Source organism: Dreissena polymorpha, chromosome 10 (genome assembly GCF_020536995.1).
Source record: "Dreissena polymorpha isolate Duluth1 chromosome 10, UMN_Dpol_1.0, whole genome shotgun sequence".
NCBI classification, from domain to species: Eukaryota; Metazoa; Mollusca; class Bivalvia; order Myida; family Dreissenidae; genus Dreissena; species Dreissena polymorpha.
Window position 1 is genome coordinate 33968122 of NC_068364.1, and position 24617 is coordinate 33992738.

General features: G+C 37.7%; 1 protein-coding gene across 3 annotated transcripts in view; it reads right to left on the bottom strand.

Moving 5' to 3' along the window:
* LOC127847193 (uncharacterized) overlaps positions 1-24617 on the bottom strand; it is a 227020-nt gene that overhangs the window by 39054 nt on the left and 163349 nt on the right. For 2 of the 3 annotated variants that reach the window (XM_052378918.1, XM_052378916.1), the window contains exons 34-41: positions 23704-23888; positions 23147-23318; positions 21601-21729; positions 17552-17668; positions 16002-16119; positions 9364-9421; positions 8786-8881; positions 312-397 (exon numbers count right to left, since the gene is read on the bottom strand). In XM_052378918.1, the coding sequence (XP_052234878.1) occupies positions 312-397; positions 8786-8881; positions 9364-9421; positions 16002-16119; positions 17552-17668; positions 21601-21729; positions 23147-23318; positions 23704-23888 (961 nt within the window). The remainder of the gene's footprint in view (positions 1-311; positions 398-8785; positions 8882-9363; positions 9422-16001; positions 16120-17551; positions 17669-21600; positions 21730-23146; positions 23319-23703; positions 23889-24617) is intronic. The other variant, XM_052378917.1, reaches the window with a different exon arrangement.

A 24617-nucleotide genomic window follows, 5' to 3' on the forward strand; every position in this document is an offset into this window, starting at 1 on the left:
TTCTCGGAAAACAGCCGAGCTAAAAAGAATTACCATTCTCTATGGTTAATCATGACAAACATAAGAAAAATTTAGTTAAACTTACATTTCAAAATATTGATAGTGAATTAAATGTATATTATTTCATTATTGAATGTGTACATACTCAGATAAAATAGTGCCCATACATAATCTATGCTCTACAACTCATCCTTCATAAGTTTTGCGGAAGAACTAACAGCACAGTATCTGAAATAGTCAAGATCTTGGTGGAGTGTTACCTCTCAATGAATGTCGCTTAAGCAAAGGGAGGTAAAATGTATAAAACATACCTTGGAGTTTATTCTTGGGTTGTCCCTCTTTGTTCGCAATTAGATTGTCATAGTAATGATACAACTTCGGGTCTTTAGGGGTAAACCTGAAATTGTGAGTAAAAAAACGAATGTTATTATAATTATGTTTCCATAAAGACAATATGTTTTTCTAAGAATTTAAGTTTTAAACCTATTTATTTAAGATTGATTGCATCGAAAGCCTAAGGCTTATCTAACCTCTCTCGAGTCCGTTTCCTGGGTATAACCAGTACTTGGTATCTTTTTTGGGAGGTCCAACCCATGGCCTATCAGTGGCTAGGTGGACAACAAACCCACTACCCCACATAGACCTCTAAATCAAGATTTTATATGAGCCGCGTTCTGACAAAACTGGGCATATTGCATGTGCGTAAAGTGTCATCCCAGATTAGCCTTTGCAGTCCGCACAGGCTAATCAGAGACGACACTTTCCCCTTTTATGACATGAATTCTCTTCTTAGCAAAAATCCAATTTAGGCAGAAAGTGTTGTCCCTGATTAGCCTGTGCAGACTGCACAGACTTATCTGGGACAACACTTTACGCACATGCATTAAGCCCAGTTTTCTCAGAACGCATGCAGTTTTCCCAAAAACACTTTGTTTCTTGACTTTTCCACTTCAGGGCAAAGTTGAATATGGTTCATTTGTTCACTCAAACTGCACATTTGTATATAGCTTACAAATTTGATATAGAGCGTGAGTACTAGTGACTAAGAATACCATGCAGGCCTTTTACTGGCAATTTTGGGAACAAATCATATATATTATATTTACATAATTTGTAAGATGTTTATGAAATAAGCATTGACACTTTCTTATAAAAAAAAAGAAAAAAAAGGGATTTGTTTTTTACAATTTTGGTTCGGTATTGTGATCGGGTCCATTTTAAGGCCTTTGTTTAAATACAAAGAAAACCCCAGTCCCTGCATGTCATTATATGCCCGAAGACACCAGTACTGGTTCTACCAAGGAAAAGGATTCGCGAGCATTTCAATAAGTCTTTCTATTCGGAAATAAATAGGCTTAAACTGAATGTTGTACATTGAAAAACTAAGGAGAAAGTATTTTTGCCCTATTGGGAAAAGTACCGGTACCAGCTAAATTGGAAAAAATTAGTGCAAACAAAAAACACACTAAAATTGGGAAATTAGTGTATTTATTTGTTGCTAACAAATAATTTCAAATTGATAACTAAGTGTTGTCAAATTGTCAATTTTCTATTATCTGCATAGGGAAATAAACTAAACGTTGCATTTCATAAAACATATATATATATATATTTGGACAGCAATTGGGGAATTTTTAAATTTTTTCCCTATTGGGAAAGTGCTGCTTCGGGTACTTTATAAAGAAGGCACAAAATCGCTGAAACAGACAGGCTGATATTGTCCATGGTGATTCCAGGATACCCGATTTACAATAATGTACTAAGTATTGTGGGTAAACATAGAACATTTAATACTGATGTAATTAAAAAAAAATCCACAATTATTTAGTAAGAACTTTTGTACACTTAATGATATTTCAAGATTTCTGGCTCATTATATAGCTTAAGATAATGTCTATAAATGATATTTTATTCGATAATTGAAACACATTGTTTTAACTTACCACCATTTGATGGTGAAAGGAATATCATCTCCAGATCCAAAAGACATTTTTTAAACTTGTTTTCAGTGTACTCAATAATTTTCAAAGATAATCCAAATATTAATTCCAAAATCTTGTTTCCAAAATATTTTTAAAAATCTCTTTGAAATTCTTTCCCTTGCTTATTTTGTAACTTTCGCAGAGTAAATGAAATTTATTCAAAATGCAAATGTCAATGCTCTTAAAAAAACAACCCGTAAATCTCTGATTTATATACAACATAATTTAAAACAAACAACTCATTAAAAGAATTGACAAGCATAATCTTTCAGAAAATACTTCTTTTATACTGATGTTTAAATGTTGTCTTTAGTTCAACAAACTGATAAAGTTTGTGAACAACCAATTTATTTTGTCATTATCATACAAAAGCAGAGCTATTCATTTATTTATTACTTAATTCTTCTGTTTACGTTCAATGTGGACATTTAAACCTTTTTCATACAAAGCAGCCTTTAAACACTTCAGAGACAAAATACCCTTATATTCCATGCATTAATACAACAATTGTGCATACCATGAACGTTTGGCCAAAAACAGATAGGAATAGTACTGTGAAATCATTATTATTTATGAGACATTAATTTTCATACATTTAGCTGATTCACCGATGAATTTAACACAAATAAATTAGAAAATGACAAACACAAATTCCAAGTACTTATTCCAAAATCAGAAATCCAGGAATTTACGTGTCAAGGTTAAGTAGTATAAAAACAAGAGGTGTGTGTTTGTCTGAAACACAATTCCCCCTACTGCGCCGCTTTGAAGCCATATATTTGACCTTTGACCTTGAAGGATGACCTTGACCAATCAAAATGTGCAGCTCCATGAGATACACATGCATGACAAATATCAAGTTGCTATCTTCAATACTGCAAAAGTTATGACCAAGGTTAAAGTTTTGGGACAGAACGACAGAGTGACTGAATGACATAGTAACCGAATGACAGGCAAAAAACAATATACCCCAGATCATTTGATCCGGGGGCATAACAAAAAGAAATTTAACCCATTATCACTTAGATACATATTTTGACGTGTTTGAAATCCCTTAGAAAGTTAAATTTTATGAAAGACCTTTCTTACTAGATTCAAGTTTTAATGACTTCATTTCAAACCCTTAGATACTGATGAGCAGCATACAGCATACAACCTGAACAGACTGTGAGTTACTCTCAGCTGTTCTGGTTTTATGCTGTTTGCACATAGCCAGTTTCACTTTGCTTCTGAGTGTAAAGTTTAATGCTGACAAATATGAACATTTTTACAGTAAGTGTCAGGTTTTAATTTTTTGTTTAAACATATTGTGAAGATTGTGAAATGCTCTGTAAAACAGTTGCACATTATAAAACACTCTGTTGTTTGTCAAATAGATGTTTGTAGAAGGATGTTAGTCTTATGGTCATTTCCAGTTGAACTGCTAAGAAATACACCAGCAAAACATTATTGTCGACAAAAATAATTAAAAGTATTTGTCATAACACTGACCAAGGCAGTTGAAATGAGACTTAAAAGTCTGTTCTCATGATTATGAAAACGTTTTACACAATTTTGTTAGCACCTTTTTGCTGTAGTGAATTAAGGACTCAAACTTGTGAAACAACAGCAACTTGACTATCAAACATGACCACAAAGGATGTAACCGCCACAGAAAACACAAGTCCACATGGACAAATACAATAGCCAGTTTTTTTACAACATTTTGGGAAAGGGGTCATGACCTTTGGATTGGGCAACATTGTGTCTTTTTTACTAAAATTAGGAAAAAGTTTTTTGTTTTGTTGTTCACACAAATACTTAAAAATTGAGAATACAAGTGTTTTCAATGTAATATTTACTTAGGTTGCACTTCTATAGCTGGGTAGGAAAATCAACTAACAGCAAATGTTGATTTTTTACATTATTTGTTGAACCTTTATTTGGGAATTAAGGGCTATATTCATTTGGGAAAATATACCTTTAGAGATTTGGAATGGGGACAAATTTCAGCCCAAATTTGACCATCAAATACACTGAACAACAAAAGGTCCACATGGTCAAATACAACACAATGTGTACTGCAGAGGATATGGGACTGTAGTTGTTGTGGATTTCAGCCCAAATTTGACCACTCAAAACACTGAACAACAAAAGGTCCACATGGTCAAATACAACACAATGTGTACCGCAGAGGATATGGGACTGTAGTTGTTCTGGAGCCCTTGGAGCCCTTGGAGCCCCTGGAGCGCTTGGAGTCGCCACTCTGAGGCAGAGCAGGCAGGTCCCCGAAGCTGTCATCGCTGGCCTCACTTCGGGCAAGAATTGTGGAGACATTGTTTTAAATGGTGAATGATGCAACAAGTGCTTGAATGTGTATTCTTACATTACAGTGCTTTCATTAACAGAATGAAAGTGAATTTTTATTTTTACATGACAGTGCTTTTATTTAAAGATTGTAAATTGAACTTGTATTATAGAATGACAGTGCTTTAATTTAAAGATTGTAAATTGAACTTGCTATTATAGCATGACTTTGCTTTAACTTGAAGATTGTAATTAGAGATTTTGGTCTAAATTGACAATAATGAAAAGATTGTAAATTTAATTATTATTACAAATTGACATTGCTTTAAATATAAATAAATAATATGCATTATTTTAATAATGAAACAAAAAAGGGAACAGAATTTTCCAATAAAATCACAGCAATATCTTGATTTTATTGGCGAAAATGCACACAAGTGTGAAAGTGGCAATCTTGAACAGTGGCAGAGTTCAAACAGGTGCTAAAAATGGTACTGAAATTACTGACGAAATTGACAAATGAAGTACTAAAAATGTCAAAGCAGTAACAGAAACACAACAAGTGAAGACACAGGTACTGACAATTCACAATACTGTTGTTACTGGTACAGGTAATACCGTCAGTGAATAAAGGGTGCCGGGAATCATGTGAGTGTGGTTAGTGGTCACCATACTGGACAGGTGGGGTTTCCTCCTGGTAAATCATAGAGTAATTACGGTAATACGGTCAGTGAATAAAGGGTGCCAGGAATCATGTGAGTGTGGTTAGTGGTCACCATACTGGACAGGTGGGGTTTCCTCCTGGTAAATCATAGAGTAATTACGGTAATACCGTCAGTGAATAAAGGGTGCCAGGAATCATGTGAGTGTGGTTAGTGGTCACCATACTGGACAGGTGGGGTTTCCTCCTGGTAAATCATAGAGTAATTACGGTAATACCGTCAGTAAATAAAGGGTGCCAGGAATCATGTGAGTGTGGTTAGTGGTCACCATACTGGACAGGTGGGGTTTCCTCCTGGTAAATCATAGAGTAATTACGGTAATACCGTCAGTGAATAAAGGGTGCAGGAATCATGTGAGTGTGATTAGTGGTCACCATACTGGACAGGTGGGGTTTCCTCCTGGTAGTTAGTGGTCACCATACTGGACAGGTGGGGTTTCCTCCTGGTAAATCAGCTTCCCCCCAATATCCAAGACCACACCCATACTGGACAGGTGGGGTTTCCTCCTGGTAAATCAGCTTCCCCCCAATATCCAAGACCACACCAAAAATTAAAAACATCTTTCAATAACAATTTAAAAGCTGAATATTGTAGCTATAATTCAAAATTTGTACCACCTTTCCCAAGTCTAGTAAGTAAATAAAGTAGGAAAGTTCAAAGCTGGGACACATTCCGGGTCCCTACACCATGAAGCCTCAAATGCGGAAGGACCTCATAAACTTCAAAAATACACACAAACACACTCTGTGAATAAAGCAACTTGTTGCAATGCTGGAACTGTTGAAACTGTGTTGACAACCCAGAACATGTGCAAAATGAAAGCAGAAACAATGAGAGTTTGGAAAATCCATCCCAGACCACAGCTAAAAAAAAATAGTCCTAACTGGAACTTAAAATCGGCAGAATGAGGATAAGGTATGTGGATGAAGAGGAACAGCATACAACAAAATGATACATGACATGGCAAAACAAGATCTCATTGGAATATTTTGTAAAGTCTCAAGATTATCAAACCTCAAGGAGAAACAATACACAAAACCTCATAAAAGGAATTCAATGTGAAACAATACACCAAACCTCAAGAAAAGGGATTCAAGGTGAAACTTTACAGCAAACCTCATTAAAGGATTCAAGGTGAATCAATACACCAAACTGCATTTAAGGGATTCAAGGTGAATCAGTACACCAAACTGCATTTAAGGGATTCAAGGTGAATCAATACACCAAACCTCATTAAAGGATTCAAGGTGAATCAATACACCAAACTGCATTAAAGGGATTTAAGGTGAAACAATACACCAAACCTCATTTAATGGATTTAAGGTGAATCAATACACCAAACCTCATTAAAGGATTCAAGGTGAATCAGTACACCAAACCTCATTTAAGGGATTTAAGGTGAATCAATACACCAAACCTCATTTAAGGGATTCAAGGTGAAACAATACACCAAACCTCATTAAAGGGATTCAAGGTGAAGCAATACATCAAACCATAAAAAAAGGGATTCAAGGGGAAATTAAACACCAAATTCCATAAAAGGGAATCAATACAAAACAATACACCAAACTTCACAAAAGAGGATTCAAGGTGAATACACCAAACCTCAAAAAAGGGATTCAAGAAGGAACAATACACAAAACAACACAAAAGAGATTCAAGGTGAAACAATACAACAAACAATGAGAACAACAACAATCCATACAACAATACTTTATACCTGGCAGATAAGTCATGGTTATCATTCAAAACTTTCCCACCAGAATCAGAAGTGTCAATTTCATCACCGAGAAGATCTTCTCCTGACAAACCTTCCAGTTCATCATCAACCAATTTCATTTCCAATCGGTACTCACTCCCACTAGCTGCAGACTCAGGAGAATTGTCCAAGGCTCCACCAGATGCAGGAGAATTATTTGACGCCACATTGAAACTTGGGTTTAAACTTTCCACAATAGCTGTTGTTGTACTCGCTGTCAGTACAGTTTCCTGGGTATTTCCTACCTCAGCAGAACTTTCCTCAGCAACCAGTCTTTCTATTGCATCCATGGCAACAGAATAATTCTCATTTTTCTGAGAGATCTTCGTAGAACTGCTCAATTCTGGGTAAAAAACTGCCGGCGGGCAGGTAGCTGACCGCTGTGTCTCTTCTTTTATAGGCAAGAGTTTTTTGGAGAAAAGATCTGGGGTCAGCATTTTTCTGCTGTTGTCATGGTAACCAACAGGTGACATGATCAGGGTCATGTTAGGGTCACGTTTGGGAATTGTTATAGGCAAGGGGATTTCAACACTCCATGCCCTAACGAAATCTGCCTGACTTGTATTGCCCAATCTAGAAAAGTAGCACAAATGAAACATGCATGTGTAGATACATAGCTTGTTGTTGTTGTTTTTTAGAGTGTTTTTTTTTCATTAAAAAAATATGGGGGGGGGGGGGGGTCTGGTGGTGTTGGGGGAAAAAGCTTTTATGACTTTGAACACTCTATGAAGAAGGCATAAATGAAACACACAAATGTGTACATACATAGATGTTTAGTAGCATTTGAAAAAATTTACCATCATTATTACCCATTAAAAAAATTAATGTATCAAATTCAAAACAGCATTTTCCTTTATGCTGTGACGATTTCAGACAAGCAATCCTTGTTAAAAATCAACTTACTTACTGAAGGATTATAGTTTATTACTACTGAAATTCAATATCCCTAAATTTTTTAGCATCGTTTTGGAAAAACTGGTCTTAATGCATTTGCGTAATTGTCATCCCAGTTTGCACAGAATAATCAGGGACAACACTTTCTACTTTTTGTTATCTTTTTTTAAAGATGTACCTTCTGAACAATAATACAGTTAAGGGAGAAAGTGTTGCCCCTTATGCATTAAGTCCAGTTTTCCCAGAACAAGGCTTTTTTTTCAGAATTAATAGTATGACTATGATAGAGCTAGCAAGCCTGATGAGCCCAGCCTCATTATTGCAACCCATGGTCACTGTCTATTGTAAGTTATAAGCTGCATAATACATCTAACCACTAGTGAAGCCTTATTCTGGGTAAACGGGGCTTATTGCATGTGCATTAAATATGCCCCCAGATTATAATACATCTAACCACTAGTGAAGCCTTATTCTGGGTAAACGGGGCTTATTGCATGTGCATTAAATATGTCCCCAGATTAGCCTATGCTGTCCACAACTTTCCGCCTAGACTGGACTTTTGCTGTCCACAACTTTCCGCCTTGACTGGACTTTTGCTGTCCACAACTTTCCGCCTAGACTAGACTTTTGCTGTCCACATCTTTCCGCCTTGACTGGACTTTTGCTGTCCACAACTTTCCGCCTAGACTGGACTTTTGTTGTCCACAACTTTCCGCCTTGACTGGACTTTTGCTGTCCACAACTTTCCGCCTAGACTAGACTTTTGCTGTCCACATCTTTCCGCCTTGACTGGACTTTTGCTGTCCACAACTTTCTGCCTAGACTGGACTTTTGTTGTCCACAACTTTCCGCCTTGACTGGACGTTTGCTGTCCACAACTTTCCGCCTAGACTGGACTTTTGTTGTCCACAACTTTCCGCCTTGACTGGACTTTTGATAAGAAGAGTCTTCCTTTACATACAAAAATCCCTAAAAGTGTAAAGTGTTGTCCCACATAAGCCTGTGTTGACTGCACAGGCTTATCTTGGACAACACTTAATGCACATGCAAAGGTTCACCAGAATGCAGCGTTATTGTTAGTTAGCAGCATCATAAACCTAACTACTAGTAGAACTCTAAAACAAAACATTATTTCATTTTACCTGCCACTTCTTCGACTTTTTCTGCTGGAAGAGCTGCGGTCAGAAATGGTGGAGAATCCATCGATGTCCTGGAACTTCTTCCTGCGAAAACTGGCCCTGAACGATAACAATGGCAGATCATTATAACACAATACTGTACTTTAATATGTATTAAGTGCAGTTTTATACCCTCTTTCAATACGACAAGTTGGGGCAGGTCATAAATCAATACAACACTATTAAATTGTTCAAACTATCGTGCAATAGCAAAATTGCAGCCACTTGTGTGATATTCCATTTTTCTTTATTATTAAAAATTTGGTGTTCGATTCATATGGTTGTGTGTAATTCATTGTAAAGTACGGTAATTGGTGATAACAGCTGGTAACACAATCATCAATATTATTACTATTATTTCAACAAAGTTACTAGTGTTTATTTCGTATTAATATTTGCTATAATCTCGATTAGCCTGTGTGAACTGCACAGGCTAATCTAGCACAACACTTTACGCACATGCATTAAACCCAGTTTTCCCAGATCGCGGTTCAATTGACTATTGAACATACCCTGTTTGAACATACCCTGTTTGAACATACCTTGTTTGAACATACCCTGTTTCATTGCGCTTGCTTCTTGGAGCCCACTCCTTTTTGCCTGCAAAATAAAAAACATCCCATAATGTAAATTTCCTTCTTCAATTTAACCCTTTCCCTTTTAGATACTCCTTTTGACGCGCTTATAGTGCCTTGGAAAATCAAATACAATTAAAGAACTTTCTTGATAGATTCATGTTATAAAGGATTAGTTTCCAACCCTTATATACAAGCAGCAAACAGCATACAACCTCAACAGCCTGAGAGTCACTTGCTGGCTGCTCATGTTATAACGGCTTAGTTTCCAACCCTTATATACAAGCAGCAAACAGCATAAAACCTCAACAGCCTGAGATTGACTTGCTGGCTGCTCACGTTATAAGGCTTAGTTTCCAACCCTTATATACAAGCAGCAAACAGCATACAACCTCAACAGCCTGAGAGTCACTTGCTGGCTGCTCATGTTATAAAGGCATAGTTTCCAACCCTTATATACAAGCAGCAAACAGCATACAACCTCAACAGCCTGAGAGTCACTTGCTGGCTGCTCATGTTATAAAGGCATAGTTTCCAACCCTTATATACAAGCAGCAAACAGCATAAAACCTCAACAGCCTGAGATTGACTTGCTGGCTGCTCACGTTATAAGGCTTAGTTTCCAACCCTTATATACAAGCAGCAAACAGCATACAACCTCAACAGCCTGAGATTGACTTGCTGGCTGCTCATGTTATAACGGCTTAGTTTCCAACCCTTATATACAAGCAGCAAACAGCATAAAACCTCAACAGCCTGAGATTGACTTGCTGGCTGCTCACGTTATAAGGCTTAGTTTCCAACCCTTATATACAAGCAGCAAACAGCATACAACCTCAACAGCCTGAGAGTCACTTGCTGGCTGCTCATGTTATAACGGCTTAGTTTCCAACCCTTATATACAAGCAGCAAACAGCATAAAACCTCAACAGCCTGAGATTGACTTGCTGGCTGCTCACGTTATAAGGCTTAGTTTCCAACCCTTATATACAAGCAGCAAACAGCATACAACCTCAACAGCCTGAGATTGACTTACTGGCTGCTCATGTTATAACGGCTTAGTTTCCAACCCTTATATACAAGCAGCAAACAGCATAAAACCTCAACAGCCTGAGATTGACTTGCTGGCTGCTCACGTTATAAGGCTTAGTTTCCAACCCTTATATACAAGCAGCAAACAGCATACAACCTCAACAGCCTGAGAGTCACTTGCTGGCTGCTCATGTTATAACGGCTTAGTTTCCAACCCTTATATACAAGCAGCAAACAGCATAAAACCTCAACAGCCTGAGATTGACTTGCTGGCTGCTCACGTTATAAGGCTTAGTTTCCAACCCTTATATACAAGCAGCAAACAGCATACAACCTCAACAGCCTGAGATTGACTTACTGGCTGCTCATGTGTTATGCTGGATGCTTATAGCCATTTTCACTTTACTTCTGAGTGGGAAAGGTTTAATTAGATATATGAACACATTATTTCAGATTGGTTAAATATTTTACTAGATTTAATCAACAAATATTGAAAAAGGTTGAACTCAAAAAAGAAGTTATCTTGCTTTTCCAAAAAAAATCATCTGAAAATTGAAAGAAGAAAACATTTTTTATAAATAATTTATAGCTATTTAAAAAGAAAATAATTAAATTAAAGTTATACAGTTATTACATATAAATAAATAACATTATCACAGCAAACATAAGTTAATATTATTTCACATGGAGCAATGCACAAAGTATATTAATTCGGAAAATGTTATTTCACATAAAGCAAAGCACAAAATATATAGATGCTGAAAATATTATTTCACACCCAGTAATGTAAAAAACATTTAAATGTTAAAAATGTTATTTCACACACCCAGCAATATACAAAACATTTAAATATTGAAAAATATTATTTCACACGCAGCAGTGTACAAAACATTTAAATGCTAACAATGTTATTTCACACGCAGCAATGTACAGAACATTTAAATGCTAATAATATTATTTCACACCCAGCAACGCACAAAATATATAGATGCTTTAAACAATGTTATTTCACACCCAGCAACGCACAAAACATATAGATGCTGACAAAGACAAAACTTAGAAATTATACACAGTTAAATACAAATCTAATTAAAAAAACTATTATACCTCTGTAAATTCAATAGGTCATTGACCAAACATAGTATTGTGTTATTCAAACAGTAAGTGTGACTTGCCCATACCATATATTAAATACAAGTGATGAACATCTGGCAATTCCTTGGACATGTAGCCTTGGACAAACATAACATTGGCGCAGGCTTTTTTTTTTTACAACACGGCTTTAAGCTAAGCATAATATGTTAATAAAAGCTCAACAATTCGCAAAATTCTCTCAGCAGATGCACTGGTATACCAAAAAAATCTTTAACATCTGGAAAACCTAGCACAGAACCTGATGGGGTAGCCATGTTGGACCCTCGAGGCGTTATTATCACAGAAATCGGTCTGTTTTCCCTTTCTTCCTCCTTTACAGGCGGACTCGTATGCTCTTCCTCGCTTTCTATTCCCATACTCTGGATAGTCTCTAATCCCTGAATAGTCTCCAAACCAACGAGGTAGTTATTCTCTAACAACGGCAAACCCATGCTGTAAACATGTACATGCATGTTACCACGAATCAAACTTGAACTCTGATTTTTTATATTTTCTAAATTTTCCAATTCATTCAACAGTTGAAACTCTAAATCTGCTAATTCATGCTGCATGCGTGTTACGTTTTTGTTACCATTAGTCTCAAAAAAGAAATCATCGACTTCACCTTCATAATCAAGATTCGAAACATGTTCCACATCAAACATGTTATTGATATCATCCGATATCTGACTATGCCGTGAGCTCTGCAGATCCAAATGCGACATATTTGACATGGTCATTTTCTCGGAGAAATGCGACGCTCCATATTCGCTCACCGAGACTGCTCCACTCCCGATCGCACTATCAGCAGACGACACTTCCTCAACGTTACGAAACAGGCTGTCCTTTGTCATGAATTTTGGGAGCGGCCCCACCTGTGATAAACTTGATAAATCCGTCAAATTTCGCTCCTTCAATCTTAGATCTTCGAAGGACTTCTGCGGTGAATCTCCGCCTTTCATCAATCCCCTGTTCATTGAATTGCCGACACCTTTAACAAGCTCTTCGCGATCGAATCTGAAGTCTTGATCTTCATCAAAAAGGGCCAACGGGTCTTTCATAAAGGGGCTGACACTATCATCATACTCCTCTGGTATCCGACGCTCGAGCATAAATGCATCGTTTTCAATATCAGACGAAGGCGTCGGTGGTTCAAACCGTTCGCTAGGCACAACAGATGCCCCTGCACGATCAAACAGCTCCATTCTCGCATTGTAACGACTTTTATCGGATTTATCGGCGCTTTTATTTGTAACCATGCTCACGCCTCGCGAGAAAAGTAATTCGGAGTTTTCCTCGGAATAGCCTGGGGTAGGTGGCATTTCTGCGTACATTGTGGTTCTACCACTCGATTCACACATATCTATCACTGAAAGTTCAAAACAGTGCCCCGTATTCACCAACACATTCTTAGACTTTAGCTTAACCCTAAACCACTCAGATACGTATTTTAACCCATTTGAAGTCCTTAAAATAATCAAATTAAATTGAAGTCCTTTCTTAATATATTCAAGTTTGAAAGGCTTCATTTCCAGCCCTAAGATAATGATGAGTAGCAAACAGCATATAACCTAAAAAGACTGCGAGTTACATGCAGGCTGTTCTGGTTTTATGCTGTTTGCACATAGCCATTTTTACTTTGCTTCTGAGTGTGGAAGGTTGAAAGAATATACTTAGAACCAAGAAAAATACCTCCAGCGTTTGAACATATAGAAGATAGCGCTGGTGATTATGTCATTAACCCATTAATGCCTAGTGGACTCTCCAATCCTTCAAAATTGGATCAATTTATTTCCCAAATTAGGGATGTATAGTATATTTATTTCTATATTTAGAATATATCTTACAGAAATCCTTTAAGCAAACAGAGCAGACCCAAATGAGACGCCGCATCATGTGGCGTCTCATCTGGGTCTACGCTGTTTGCCAAGGCCTTTTTTCTAGACGCTAGGCCCAAATGGGTTAATACAATGTTTTACATGAAGAATGATGTAGATACAGGACTGGTGGTAAATGCAAATTTTGACTCAAAATTAAAGTCAATCTTGAAAATTCCAATTAAAAGAATGCTCTTTATTCTAAGACTTAAGTCTAAGATATGTTTGGTGAATACGGCCCCAGGTATTATAGGCAATGGGCTGGTAACAGGATAGGTTTGTTTTTTAAATCAGGTACTACACTTTTACATATGATTTAGTCAAATATACATTTACAGTTGCAGTGCACTCTGGGAAAATGGGTCTTAATGCAGACTGTACAGGCTAACCAAGGACAACTCTTGCTGACTAAACTGCATTTTTGTTCAGATAGAAATTTCATTAAATAAAAAAGTCCAGAAAAAGCTACAATTGTTGTCCCTGATTAGCCTGTGCAGACTAGCATGTGCAGATTACCCAGGCTAATCTGGGACAACAGTTTACAAAGATGCACAGGCTAATCTGGGACAACAGTTTACAAAGATGCACAGGCTAATCTGGACAACAGTTTACAAAGATGCACATGCTAATCTGGGACAACCGTTTACAAAGATGCACAGGCTAATCTGGACAACAGTTTACAAAGATGCACAGGCTAATCTGGGACAACAGTTTACAAAGATGCACAGGCTAATCTGGACAACAGTTTACAAAGATGCACAGGCTAATCTGGACAACAGTTTACAGAGATGCACAGGCTAATCTGGGTCAACAGTTTACAGAGATGCACAGGCTAATCTGGGACAACAGTTTACAGAAATGCACAGGCTAATCTGGGACAACAGTTTACAAATATGCACAGGCTAATCTGGGACAACAGTTTACAAAGATGCACAGGCTAATCTGGACAACAGTTTACAAAGATGCACAGGCTAATCTGGGACAACAGTTTACAAAGATGCACAGGCTAATCTGGACAACAGTTTACAAAGATGCACAGGCTAATCTGGGACAACAGTTTACAAAGATGCACAGGCTAATCTGGGACAACAGTTTACAAAGATGCACAGGCTAATCTGGACAACAGTTTACAAAGATGAACAGGCTAATCTGGGACAACAGTTTACAAAGATGCACAGGCTAATCTGGACAACAGTTTACAAAGATGCACAGGCTAATCTGGGACAACAGTTTACAAAGATGCACAGGCTAATCTGGACAACAGTTTACAGAGATGCACAGGCTAATCTGGACAACAGTTTACAAAGATGCACAGGCTAATCTGGGACAACAGTTTACAAAGATGCACAGGCTAATCTGGACAACAGTTTACAAAGATGCACAGGCTAATCTGGGACAACAGTTTACAAAGATGCACAGGCTAATCTGGACAAGAGTTTACAAAGATGCACAGGCTAATCTGGGACAACAGTTTACAAAGATGCACAGGCTAATCTGGACAAGAGTTTACAAAGATGCACAGGCTAATCTGGGACAACAGTTAACACCAGTGGCGCAGCCACGAGTGAAAATATATATTTTCTATGATCACGAGTGAATTAAAATCGATATTCCACCGAATCAAACAAATTTTCTTTTTATTTTATGCTTTATTTCACAGTTAATATACACTGTTAAAGAGTTCAAGTTATGAATTTTGCTGGGATAAGGACGTCATTTCGTAAAAAAATGACGTCATTTCACAGTAAAAAGTGGAAATTATCGATAATTTTCACTGATAATTTTCACTGTTTGAAAAAGTGAAATTATCGGTTTTAATTCACTGATATTTCTCTTTAAATTACCAAAAAGCATAAAATAAATTGATATAACTAATAATGTCACAAAAACCTCCCAGGTCATGCACTTCAAAAACTAATGTGTTCCCGACCACTGACAAGACCACAAAAACATTTGATTTATGTTGATTTTTTCCTGCAACAGAAAATCTTTTAACAAAAAGTAATTATCCTGATCTGAAAAAGGTAAACTACAAAAACAATCCCTTTATATTTTTTTTTTCAAGGAAAACAAATCTTTTAAACAAAAAGTTGAAAAGAAGATTTGAAAAAAAGGTCAACTACAACAACACTCCTTTAATGTTGATTTTTATCAGCAATACAAAAACTTCTAACAAAAATTAAGTATGGTGATCTGAAAAACAAAAAAGAAATACAACAAATATAACCAAATACCGACAATCACTTCCAAGGGTATAGTTGTAGCCATGCACTGTAAAATGAGCCTTGTTCTGGGAAAACTGGGCTTAATGCTGTGCCTAAATGTCGTCCCAGATGAGCCTGTGCCAATTGCATGGGCTATCAGGGACAACATTTCAGCATTTACAGGTATTTTACTTTAAAGGCAGTCTCTCAATAAAAATACAGTTAAGGCATAAACTGTAATCCTTGATTAGCCTGCTGAATGCACAGGCTAATCTGGGATGACACTTAACGCACATGCATTTATCCCTGTTTTCAGAGAACGCTGCACATATAATAACAAATATCCAAGGGAGCTCACCTGACTTCCCCTCTGATTTGAATGAGAGTTCCCTCCCCTCTGACAAGAATGATGGTTCCCTCCCCTGGTTTGAGGATTTCTGTGACCTTGACCTGCCCATGACCTGATCAACGTCCAACTGAAGAGCAAAATAATAACAGCATTATTAAGGACTCCAAATTTGCAGACAGTGGAATGTTATTAGAATTCTACTTTTGTACATTTTACGACACAAAAATATGAACTTATTTCTCTTAAAAGTAATTACAGTAAAAGTGGGTTTTTTAAGGGAAAATTCTAACAAAACATGAATTTCCCTCTAAAAATGATCTTATCACAGATTGTGCATTCTTCTGCTATCAAACACCAAATTATTGTGAGTTTGTTGTCAAAAAATTGGGACAAAGGAGTCCATTCCCAAATTCAGAAGATTTATTGACAAATTTTGATATTTAGCACATAACAAGAGATGTGTTTGTCAGAAACACAATGCCCCCTACTGCTTTGAAGCCATATATTTGACTTTTGACCTTGAAGGATGACCTTGACCTTCCATCACTCAAAATGTGCAGCTCCATGAGATACACATGCATGCCAAATATCTAGTTGCTATCTTCAATATTGCACAAGTTATGGGCAATGTTAAAAATTTCGGACGGACGGACAGACTGACTGTGATATAGAAATTATAAAACTGTCAGTGGAAAATGTGCATAGCATTTGCTTACACAAAATTCAACTACATGACTTCATATAATAAGTTAAAATCATACATGCATGTGGGTTTGAAGGTTTTACATTGACAAGTGTAATAGGACTTCGTCCCACTAGTTTGTGGTTCTAAGAACAGACACCTTTAAGGCAAAAATGGGACGGCTGAATCTTAAATGTTTGTAACTCTTTCCCACCCAGAAGCAAAGCGAACAGTCTGTTCAGGTTTTATGCTGTTTGCTGCTTCCTAGTATCTATTCTTAGAGTTGGAAATGAAGACTTAAAAACTTGAATCTGAGTCAGCAAAAAGAAAATTCTGCTGATTAAAATTAGTTATGATACACAAACGACAGGAGAACTAATCATTCATAGGTCGCTGTGGGATAGTGGATATGGTCTCCATCTAGCAACCGGGAGTTCATTGGTTTAATCCCCGATGTGGGAGCTACTTAAAATCACCCAAAGACACCAGGTACTTGCTCTACCCAGGAAACAGACTCTAGTGTTTCAACAAGCACTGGGCTGCCAATGCAATCGAGCTTCAATAAAAAGGTTTAACATGAAATGAAAAATCTGCTGGTCTTTATTAATAACAATATAAAAAAAGATTCTGGTCTTAATAACATATAGTCACTGTGGTGTAATGGATAAGGTGACCGGGTGGTCGAGGGTTCCATCCCCACTATGGGAGCATTCTTTAGATTTCTCCAAAAGACACCAAGTACTGGCTCTGGGTCCAGGAAATGGATTTGAGAGCGTTTCAATAAGTCTGATGCTTTCGATGTAATCGAACTAAAATGAAAAGGTAAAAACTAACATGTAATTACGATATAAAAAAGAATCAAAACCCACTAACTCACCTCTTCGTCGAAGACCCCCGGGGTGGTGTCCTGTACCCATTCAGATATCCTGATGTGACGCTGGGGGTCCTCAGGGGTGTTAGCAAACCGCTCAGCAAGGATCGACATGGCGTATTCCTGAAGCAGACGCAATGAAAATGGATTGGGTTTAAATGAAGGTCCAAGTAGATGCAAGAAGAATGGGTTTGGTTTAACCCATATGAGTGAACCGACAGAACTGCTCAGCATAGATCGACATAATGTGTTCCTGAAGCAGACGCAATGAAAATGGATTGGGTTTAAATGTATGTTCAAGCAGATGAAATCAGTATGGGTTTGGATTAAACCATGCTCCTGAAGTTAACACAATAAAAACAAGACTATTGTCAAGCAATATAAGTCCCCTACCGGCTCCACCTTTGTCAGAAATTCCACCATATTCAGATTATTTTTTTATATATATTTGTTGCTATAGCAACCAGAATTTTTGACGTAGGAACAAAATGAAATGACGTGCATAATGTCCATATTGACATCTATCCATGTTCCAAGTTTCATGAAAAAATATTAAGACCTTTTAAAGTTATCGCAGGATCCAGAAAAGTGTGACAGACAGACAGACAGACTGACTGACAGACGGGGCGCAAACCATAAGTCCCCTCCGGTGAAACGGGTAGGGGACTAATTAACCTTCATCCAGAAAATCATAAGGTTGCCGTTGCATAGTTGACAATATGGTGTCTGCCGAGCAACCGGGAGGTCACAGGGTCGATTCTTTAGATCTCCCTTATAGACACCAAGTTCTGATTCTAGTCTCGGGAAACAGACTCGGGAGTGTTTCAAATAAGTAGTAAGTACTTAAAATGCAATCAAGCTTAAATAAATAGGTTTAAACTAAGGAAACCAAGGTTTTATGCCTATTCATAAAAGTTCGTCCCAAATTAGCCTATAATAATGCAGTCTGTCTAAACTGTTTGTTTTAAAAAGACTTATTTATAACAAAAAAATACCATAAAAGGGGTAAGTGTGGTCTCTAATAAGCCTGTGGGGATTGCACATGCTTACCATAAATGGGGCTAGTGTCGTCTCTAATAAGCCTGTGGGGATTGCACATGCTTATCAGGGATGTCGTCTCTAATAAGCCTGTGGGGATTGCACATGCTTATCAGGGATGTCGTCTCTAATAAGCCTGTGGGGATTGCACATGCTTATCAGGAATGTCGTCTCTAATAAGCCTGTGGAGATTGTACATGCTTATCAGGGATGTCGTCTCTAATAAGCCTGTGGGGATTGTACATGCTTATCTGGGATGTCGTCTCTAATAAGCCTGTGGAGATTGTACATGCTTATCAGGGATGTCGACTCTAATAAGCCTGTGGAGATTGTACATGCTTATCAGGGATGTCGTCTCTAATAAGCCTGTGGGGATTGTACATGCTTATCAGGGATGTCGTCTCTAATAAGCCTGTGGAGATTGTACATGCTTATCTGGGATGTCGTCTCTAATAAGTCTGTGGGGATTGTACATGCTTATCAGGGATGTCGTCTCTAATAAGCCTGTGGGGATTGCACATGCTTATCAGGGATGTCGTCTCTAATAAGCCTGTGGAGATTGTACATGCTTATCAGGAATGTCGTCTCTAATAAGCCTGTGGGGATTGCACATGCTTATCAGGGATGTCGTCTCTAATAAGCCTGTGGGGATTGCACATGCTTATCAGGGATGTCGTCTCTAATAAGCCTGTGGAGATTGTACATGCTTATCTGGGATGTCGTCTCTAATAAGCCTGTGGAGATTGCACATGCTTATCAGGGATGTCGTCTCTAATAAGCCTGTGGGGATTGCACATGCTTATCAGGGATGTCGTCTCTAATAAGCCTGTGGGGATTGCACATGCTTATCAGGGATGTCGTCTCTAATAAGCCTGTGGGGATTGTACATGCTTATCAGGAATGTCGTCTCTAATAAGCCTGTGGGGATTGCACATGCTTATCAGGGATGTCGTCTCTAATAAGCCTGTGGAGATTGTACATGCTTATCTGGGATGTCGTCTCTAATAAGCCTGTGGAGATTGCACATGCTTATCAGGGATGTCGTCTCTAATAAGCCTGTGGGGATTGCACATGCTTATCAGGGATGTCGTCTCTAATAAGCCTGTGGGGATTGCACATGCTTATCAGGGATGTCGTCTCTAATAAGCCTGTGGGGATTGCACATGCTTATCAGGAATGTCGTCTCTAATAAGCCTGTGGGGATTGCACATGCTTATCTGGGATGTCGTCTCTAATAAGCCTGTGGGGATTGCACATGCTTATCAGGGATGTCGTTTCTAATAAGCCTGTGGGGATTGCACATGCTTATCAGGGATGTCGTCTCTAATAAGCCTGTGGGGATTGCACATGCTTATCAGGAACAGCACTTTACGCCCATGCATTTAGCCCTATTTTAAGCAGTGATGTCAGCAAACCGCTCAGCCAGGACCAACATAGCATACTCCTCAACCAGACACAATAAAAATAGTACCAGAGGCTATTATTATTTCTGCTTAAACTTGATTTTCGCGGCAAAGAGACTTCGTTTAAACGAAAAATACCAATAACGCAGAAAGTGTAGTCACTGGTTAGCCATTTGGGACTGAACAAGCTAATTTTACAGGACACTGTATGCACATGCATAAAACCCCGTTGTCTTTGAGAGGCTAAAATGGGTGTGGATTTAAACCATGGTCTCAAATAAACCCAGTCTTTTACTATGTCCCAATATGGAGGATCTTTCAGTGGATTGGATAACAACTCAAGAGACCTAGTTTAACAAAGATCTGCATATGAGACACGTACATGTACTGATATTAACTTCTGACTGAAGTTCAAGGTCACAACCCATAGACATTCATAATTCATGTTTAGAAAAGACTTTCTTGAAATAGAAAATACCACAAAAGAGTTTAATCCATAATGGCTTGTGCGACCATCACATTTTACACAGGTAAGAGTTTTAAGGGCCAACATTACCCTTGACACACCGGATACCATTTTATTACCCCTATTTGATGACCTTCCCTCATCAACCTTGCTGCTATAGGCCTCATATATGATCTCTATTGTCCCCAGGATATATATCAACTTACCCATATTTATGCATTTTCCTTGAACCTATTCCAACTTTATGCATTCAGCCTTGATTTCCAATAACACACCTTATGTTGTATTAACCCTCCTTAAAAAGGCCAAAATTTTATACATGAAGCCGTTATTTCCCATTACTCACTTTATTTTTTATGACCCTATCTGATTGCCCCAATTGCCTCACTATAGGGACCTTTTCACAGAATTCTGCATGTTTTTAAGTTTGCCATTAAATGCTTTTTATTGATAAATGCAGACAATTTAACTTAAGATTTGCAGTATAAAACAAAAGTACAATTAAATAAAGGAAATAAAAAGTAATTCACACCTGAGCTTGAACCACTGACCCTTAGGGTAAAAGTCTAACGCTTAACCCTTTGCATGCTGGGAAATTTGTCGTCTGCTAAAATGTCGTCTACTGAATTTCTAAAATTAGCATTTTCTTCGATTTTTTTCAAGAATGCTAAAATTGGAAAAGCAAAGAGTTTGGATCCTGATGAGATGCAACGTTCTGTGGCGTCTCATCTGGATCCAAACTGTTTGCAAAGGCTTTTAAAACTCAGTTCCAGCACTGAAACGCTTAAAACAACTTGGCTATCCATGCTGACATGTTACTACAGGTATTTTATACTTAAAATAAGCACTCCGTGTAATGTCACAAATTTTAACTATAGCAATAGAACTTTCAAATTATACAACTGTTTCGCGTTGTAACGCTTGATAATTTTCAGGTTTAAATCACCAAGAGATTCATATATTATGAATATTTTAGAGCATGGTAAATTTTTAGTATAACTGTTTCCTTGCAAAAAACATAACTACAACAAAATGTGCATATCTGACACAACTTTTTTCAATTTAGTCAATTTATCAAAACATGAAAAGGTCCCTTTAAGCCTAATATGTCCCGTTTCACACCTTATGACCCCTTCTATGGCCCCTACCTCATCAGCCTTGCTGCTGTAGGCCCCATGTATGATCCCCATTGACTCCAGGGTAATCAGCAACTGCTCCTTGTCCCTGGCCCCAGTAAGGGTCGCTATGGCGTCTGCTGCGGCCCTTCTGATGTGCTCCTGGATTCAGAGGTTTGTCTCACAATCAAGATATAGACAGATGCTACACATAAGGGAGTACATGACAGTGCTGTTATTGTTTTTACAAAATTTAAAGGTAGTTCAGTCAGTTTTTGGATCTTTAAAGTCCCAAAATTGTATCATATCACAGGCATTGTTGTAAAGCTCCATAAACCAACAAAATCAACAAAAATATTGTAAAATATTGTGTAAAATAAAGTTAACAATTAAACAAGAGATGTGTTTGTCAGAAACACAGTGCCCCCTACTGCGCTGCTTTGAAGCCATATGTTTGATATTTGACCTTGAAGGATGACCTTGACCTTTCGCCACTCAAAATGTGCAGCTCCATGAGATACACATGCATGCCAAATATCAAGTTGCTATCTTCAATATTGCAAAAGTTATGGTCAATGTTAAAGTTTTCAGACAGACGCACAGACTGACAAACAGACTGACGCACAGACTGACAAATGGACTGACGGACAGTTCAACTGCTGTATGCCACCCTACCGGGCGCATAAAAATCAGTGTTTCTTACAGCAATGGCCAAAATTTCAACGCTAGACGTGGTCTGGTAACATAGACTTAATGAGATACAAAATGCTGGTGTTTTTTTTGTTTGTGATAATTATTCCATTTGAATTTCCAGCAACGATATCCAAACTTTTACGAGTGAATGCAAGATTGGCTTCAGGTAGCGTCGAAGCACGATGTAGTGCTCATGAACAATCATTATGTTATTAATAAGCGGTGCTGAAGCGTGGTCGTCTTGCTCTTAGCTATTCAGCAAGAAAAAAGAGGGTGCACAAATCAAAGTGTATGCTGGGCAAAATATAACTGTGTTTATGGATCTTTATAAATAATAAGTATCTTTAATTTTGAGCACACAATTGCCTATGCTTTCTATAAGGTTTGCATGTTCACTCATAAAGGTTCGTATTCAGACAATTGTGATAAGGGACATTGCAAGTTGTGTATTTTCAATTATTTCTCTAATTAATAATGTTGTTTATTTGTCATGTTATTTTTTAATGGTTAAATGTACCAAATGTTTAAATATATTGAACAAGAAAACTACAACACACATCTTGCCACTGATCAGTTGTGGCATCAAGAAGGGTCAACCTTGACCTATGAACTGCAGAGTCTGGAATCCATCTCAAATTAGCCCCACTTTCAGAAACAGTGCTTACGGTAATGCAAGTGCCTTCAGGGTCGTCCCATATTAGCCTGTATAGTCTGCACAGGCAAATCAGGGCCAACACTTTCCGCCCAGACTGGAAATTTCTTTTGCAGTGACTTCCTTAAAAAAAAACACTCAAAAAAGTGGAAAGTGTTTCCCCTGGTGAGCCTGTGCAACTTTATATGGGATGACACTTAATGCAAATGCTTAAAACCCCATAAAGGAACCCACCTCGCCACTGATTAGTTGTGGCAGTAGTAGCAGCATCACGTCTGGACGACCTTGACCTATGAACTGCAGAGTTTTGATTGTGTTCTTCTTCACCGCCCCATTCTCGCTGTCCAGATTGGACCCAATCTTGCCGACAATCATATTCATGATGGTTTGTGGGACACCGAGCACCCTGTGTGAAAACAACCCATAAAGGTTACAGTATACTAAAAATCAAAATATTTCTTCACCACTCTGTTCTCCCAGTCCAAAATGGACTTCATCTTGCAGACAATCCTATCCATGATGGTTTGAGGGACACTGATCTCCCTTTGTGTGAAAACAAGCCATGATTTTTCTAATAAAACTAATAATAAAAAAATAATTAAAAAAAGATCTTAGGTACTCACATGCAAACAAGCTAAATCATTATTATTGTCAAATTAAGCTTACATGACAGGGTAAACATACAGGCATATCCTCCCTTAGATAATTTCTCAAATAAAACTTAATGAAGTGAGTATTTTAAAATAGTCAAACTGGTGTAATTGGGACAATAATTTTCCAATTAAGCTTACGTGCATATCTTCATCAGGTACTCGCACATTCTTGCAAACACGACTGGGTTGCTGCTGTCATCAAGGAGGGCCACGAACTGACACATGATGTCGTCAAACTCGCTGTCCGCGTTCATCTTCGGCATCCAGGATTCCTGTAGCAGCTGTTTGATCAGGTCTGTTTTCACAAACTCCGCAGGTGACTGCTGTAATAAACAGAAAAAGAACAATGGAAATCTGAATAATTTTATGTAATTTAATTAGGTCTGTTTTCAAAATTCTGCAGGGTACTGCTGAAATAAACAGAACAAGAACAATGGAAATCTGAATGATTTTATGTAATTCAATAAGGTTCTGTTTTCACAAACTCCGCAGGCGAGTGCTGTAATAAACAGAACAAGAACAATGGAAATCTGAATAATTTTATGTAATTCAATAAGGTTCTGTTTTCACAAACTCCGCAGGCGAGTGCTGTAATAAACAGAACAAGAACAATGGAAATCTGAATAATTTTATGTAATTCAATAAGGTCTGTTTTCACAAACTCCGCAGGCGAGTGCTGTAATAAACAGAACAAGAACATTGGAAATCTGAATAATTTTATGTTATTCAATAAGGTCTGTTTTCACAAACTCCACAGGCGACTGCTGTAATAAACAGAACAAGAACAATGGAAATCTGAATAATTTTATGTAATTCAATAAGGTCTGTTTTCACAAACTCCGTAGGCGAGTGCTGTAATAAACAGAACAAGAACAATGGAAATCAAACTTTTTTCAAACTAAACTTATCAGTAAGCTAAACAAGTATGTTTTTCTTGTTTTAGTGACACTTAACCTGCATGATCCCCATCTGACTAGTTTTATTAACAAACATGGAAACAATAAAATTCCTTTATTTGGCCTTACCTTTTCTTTGAAACTGGAAACATGACA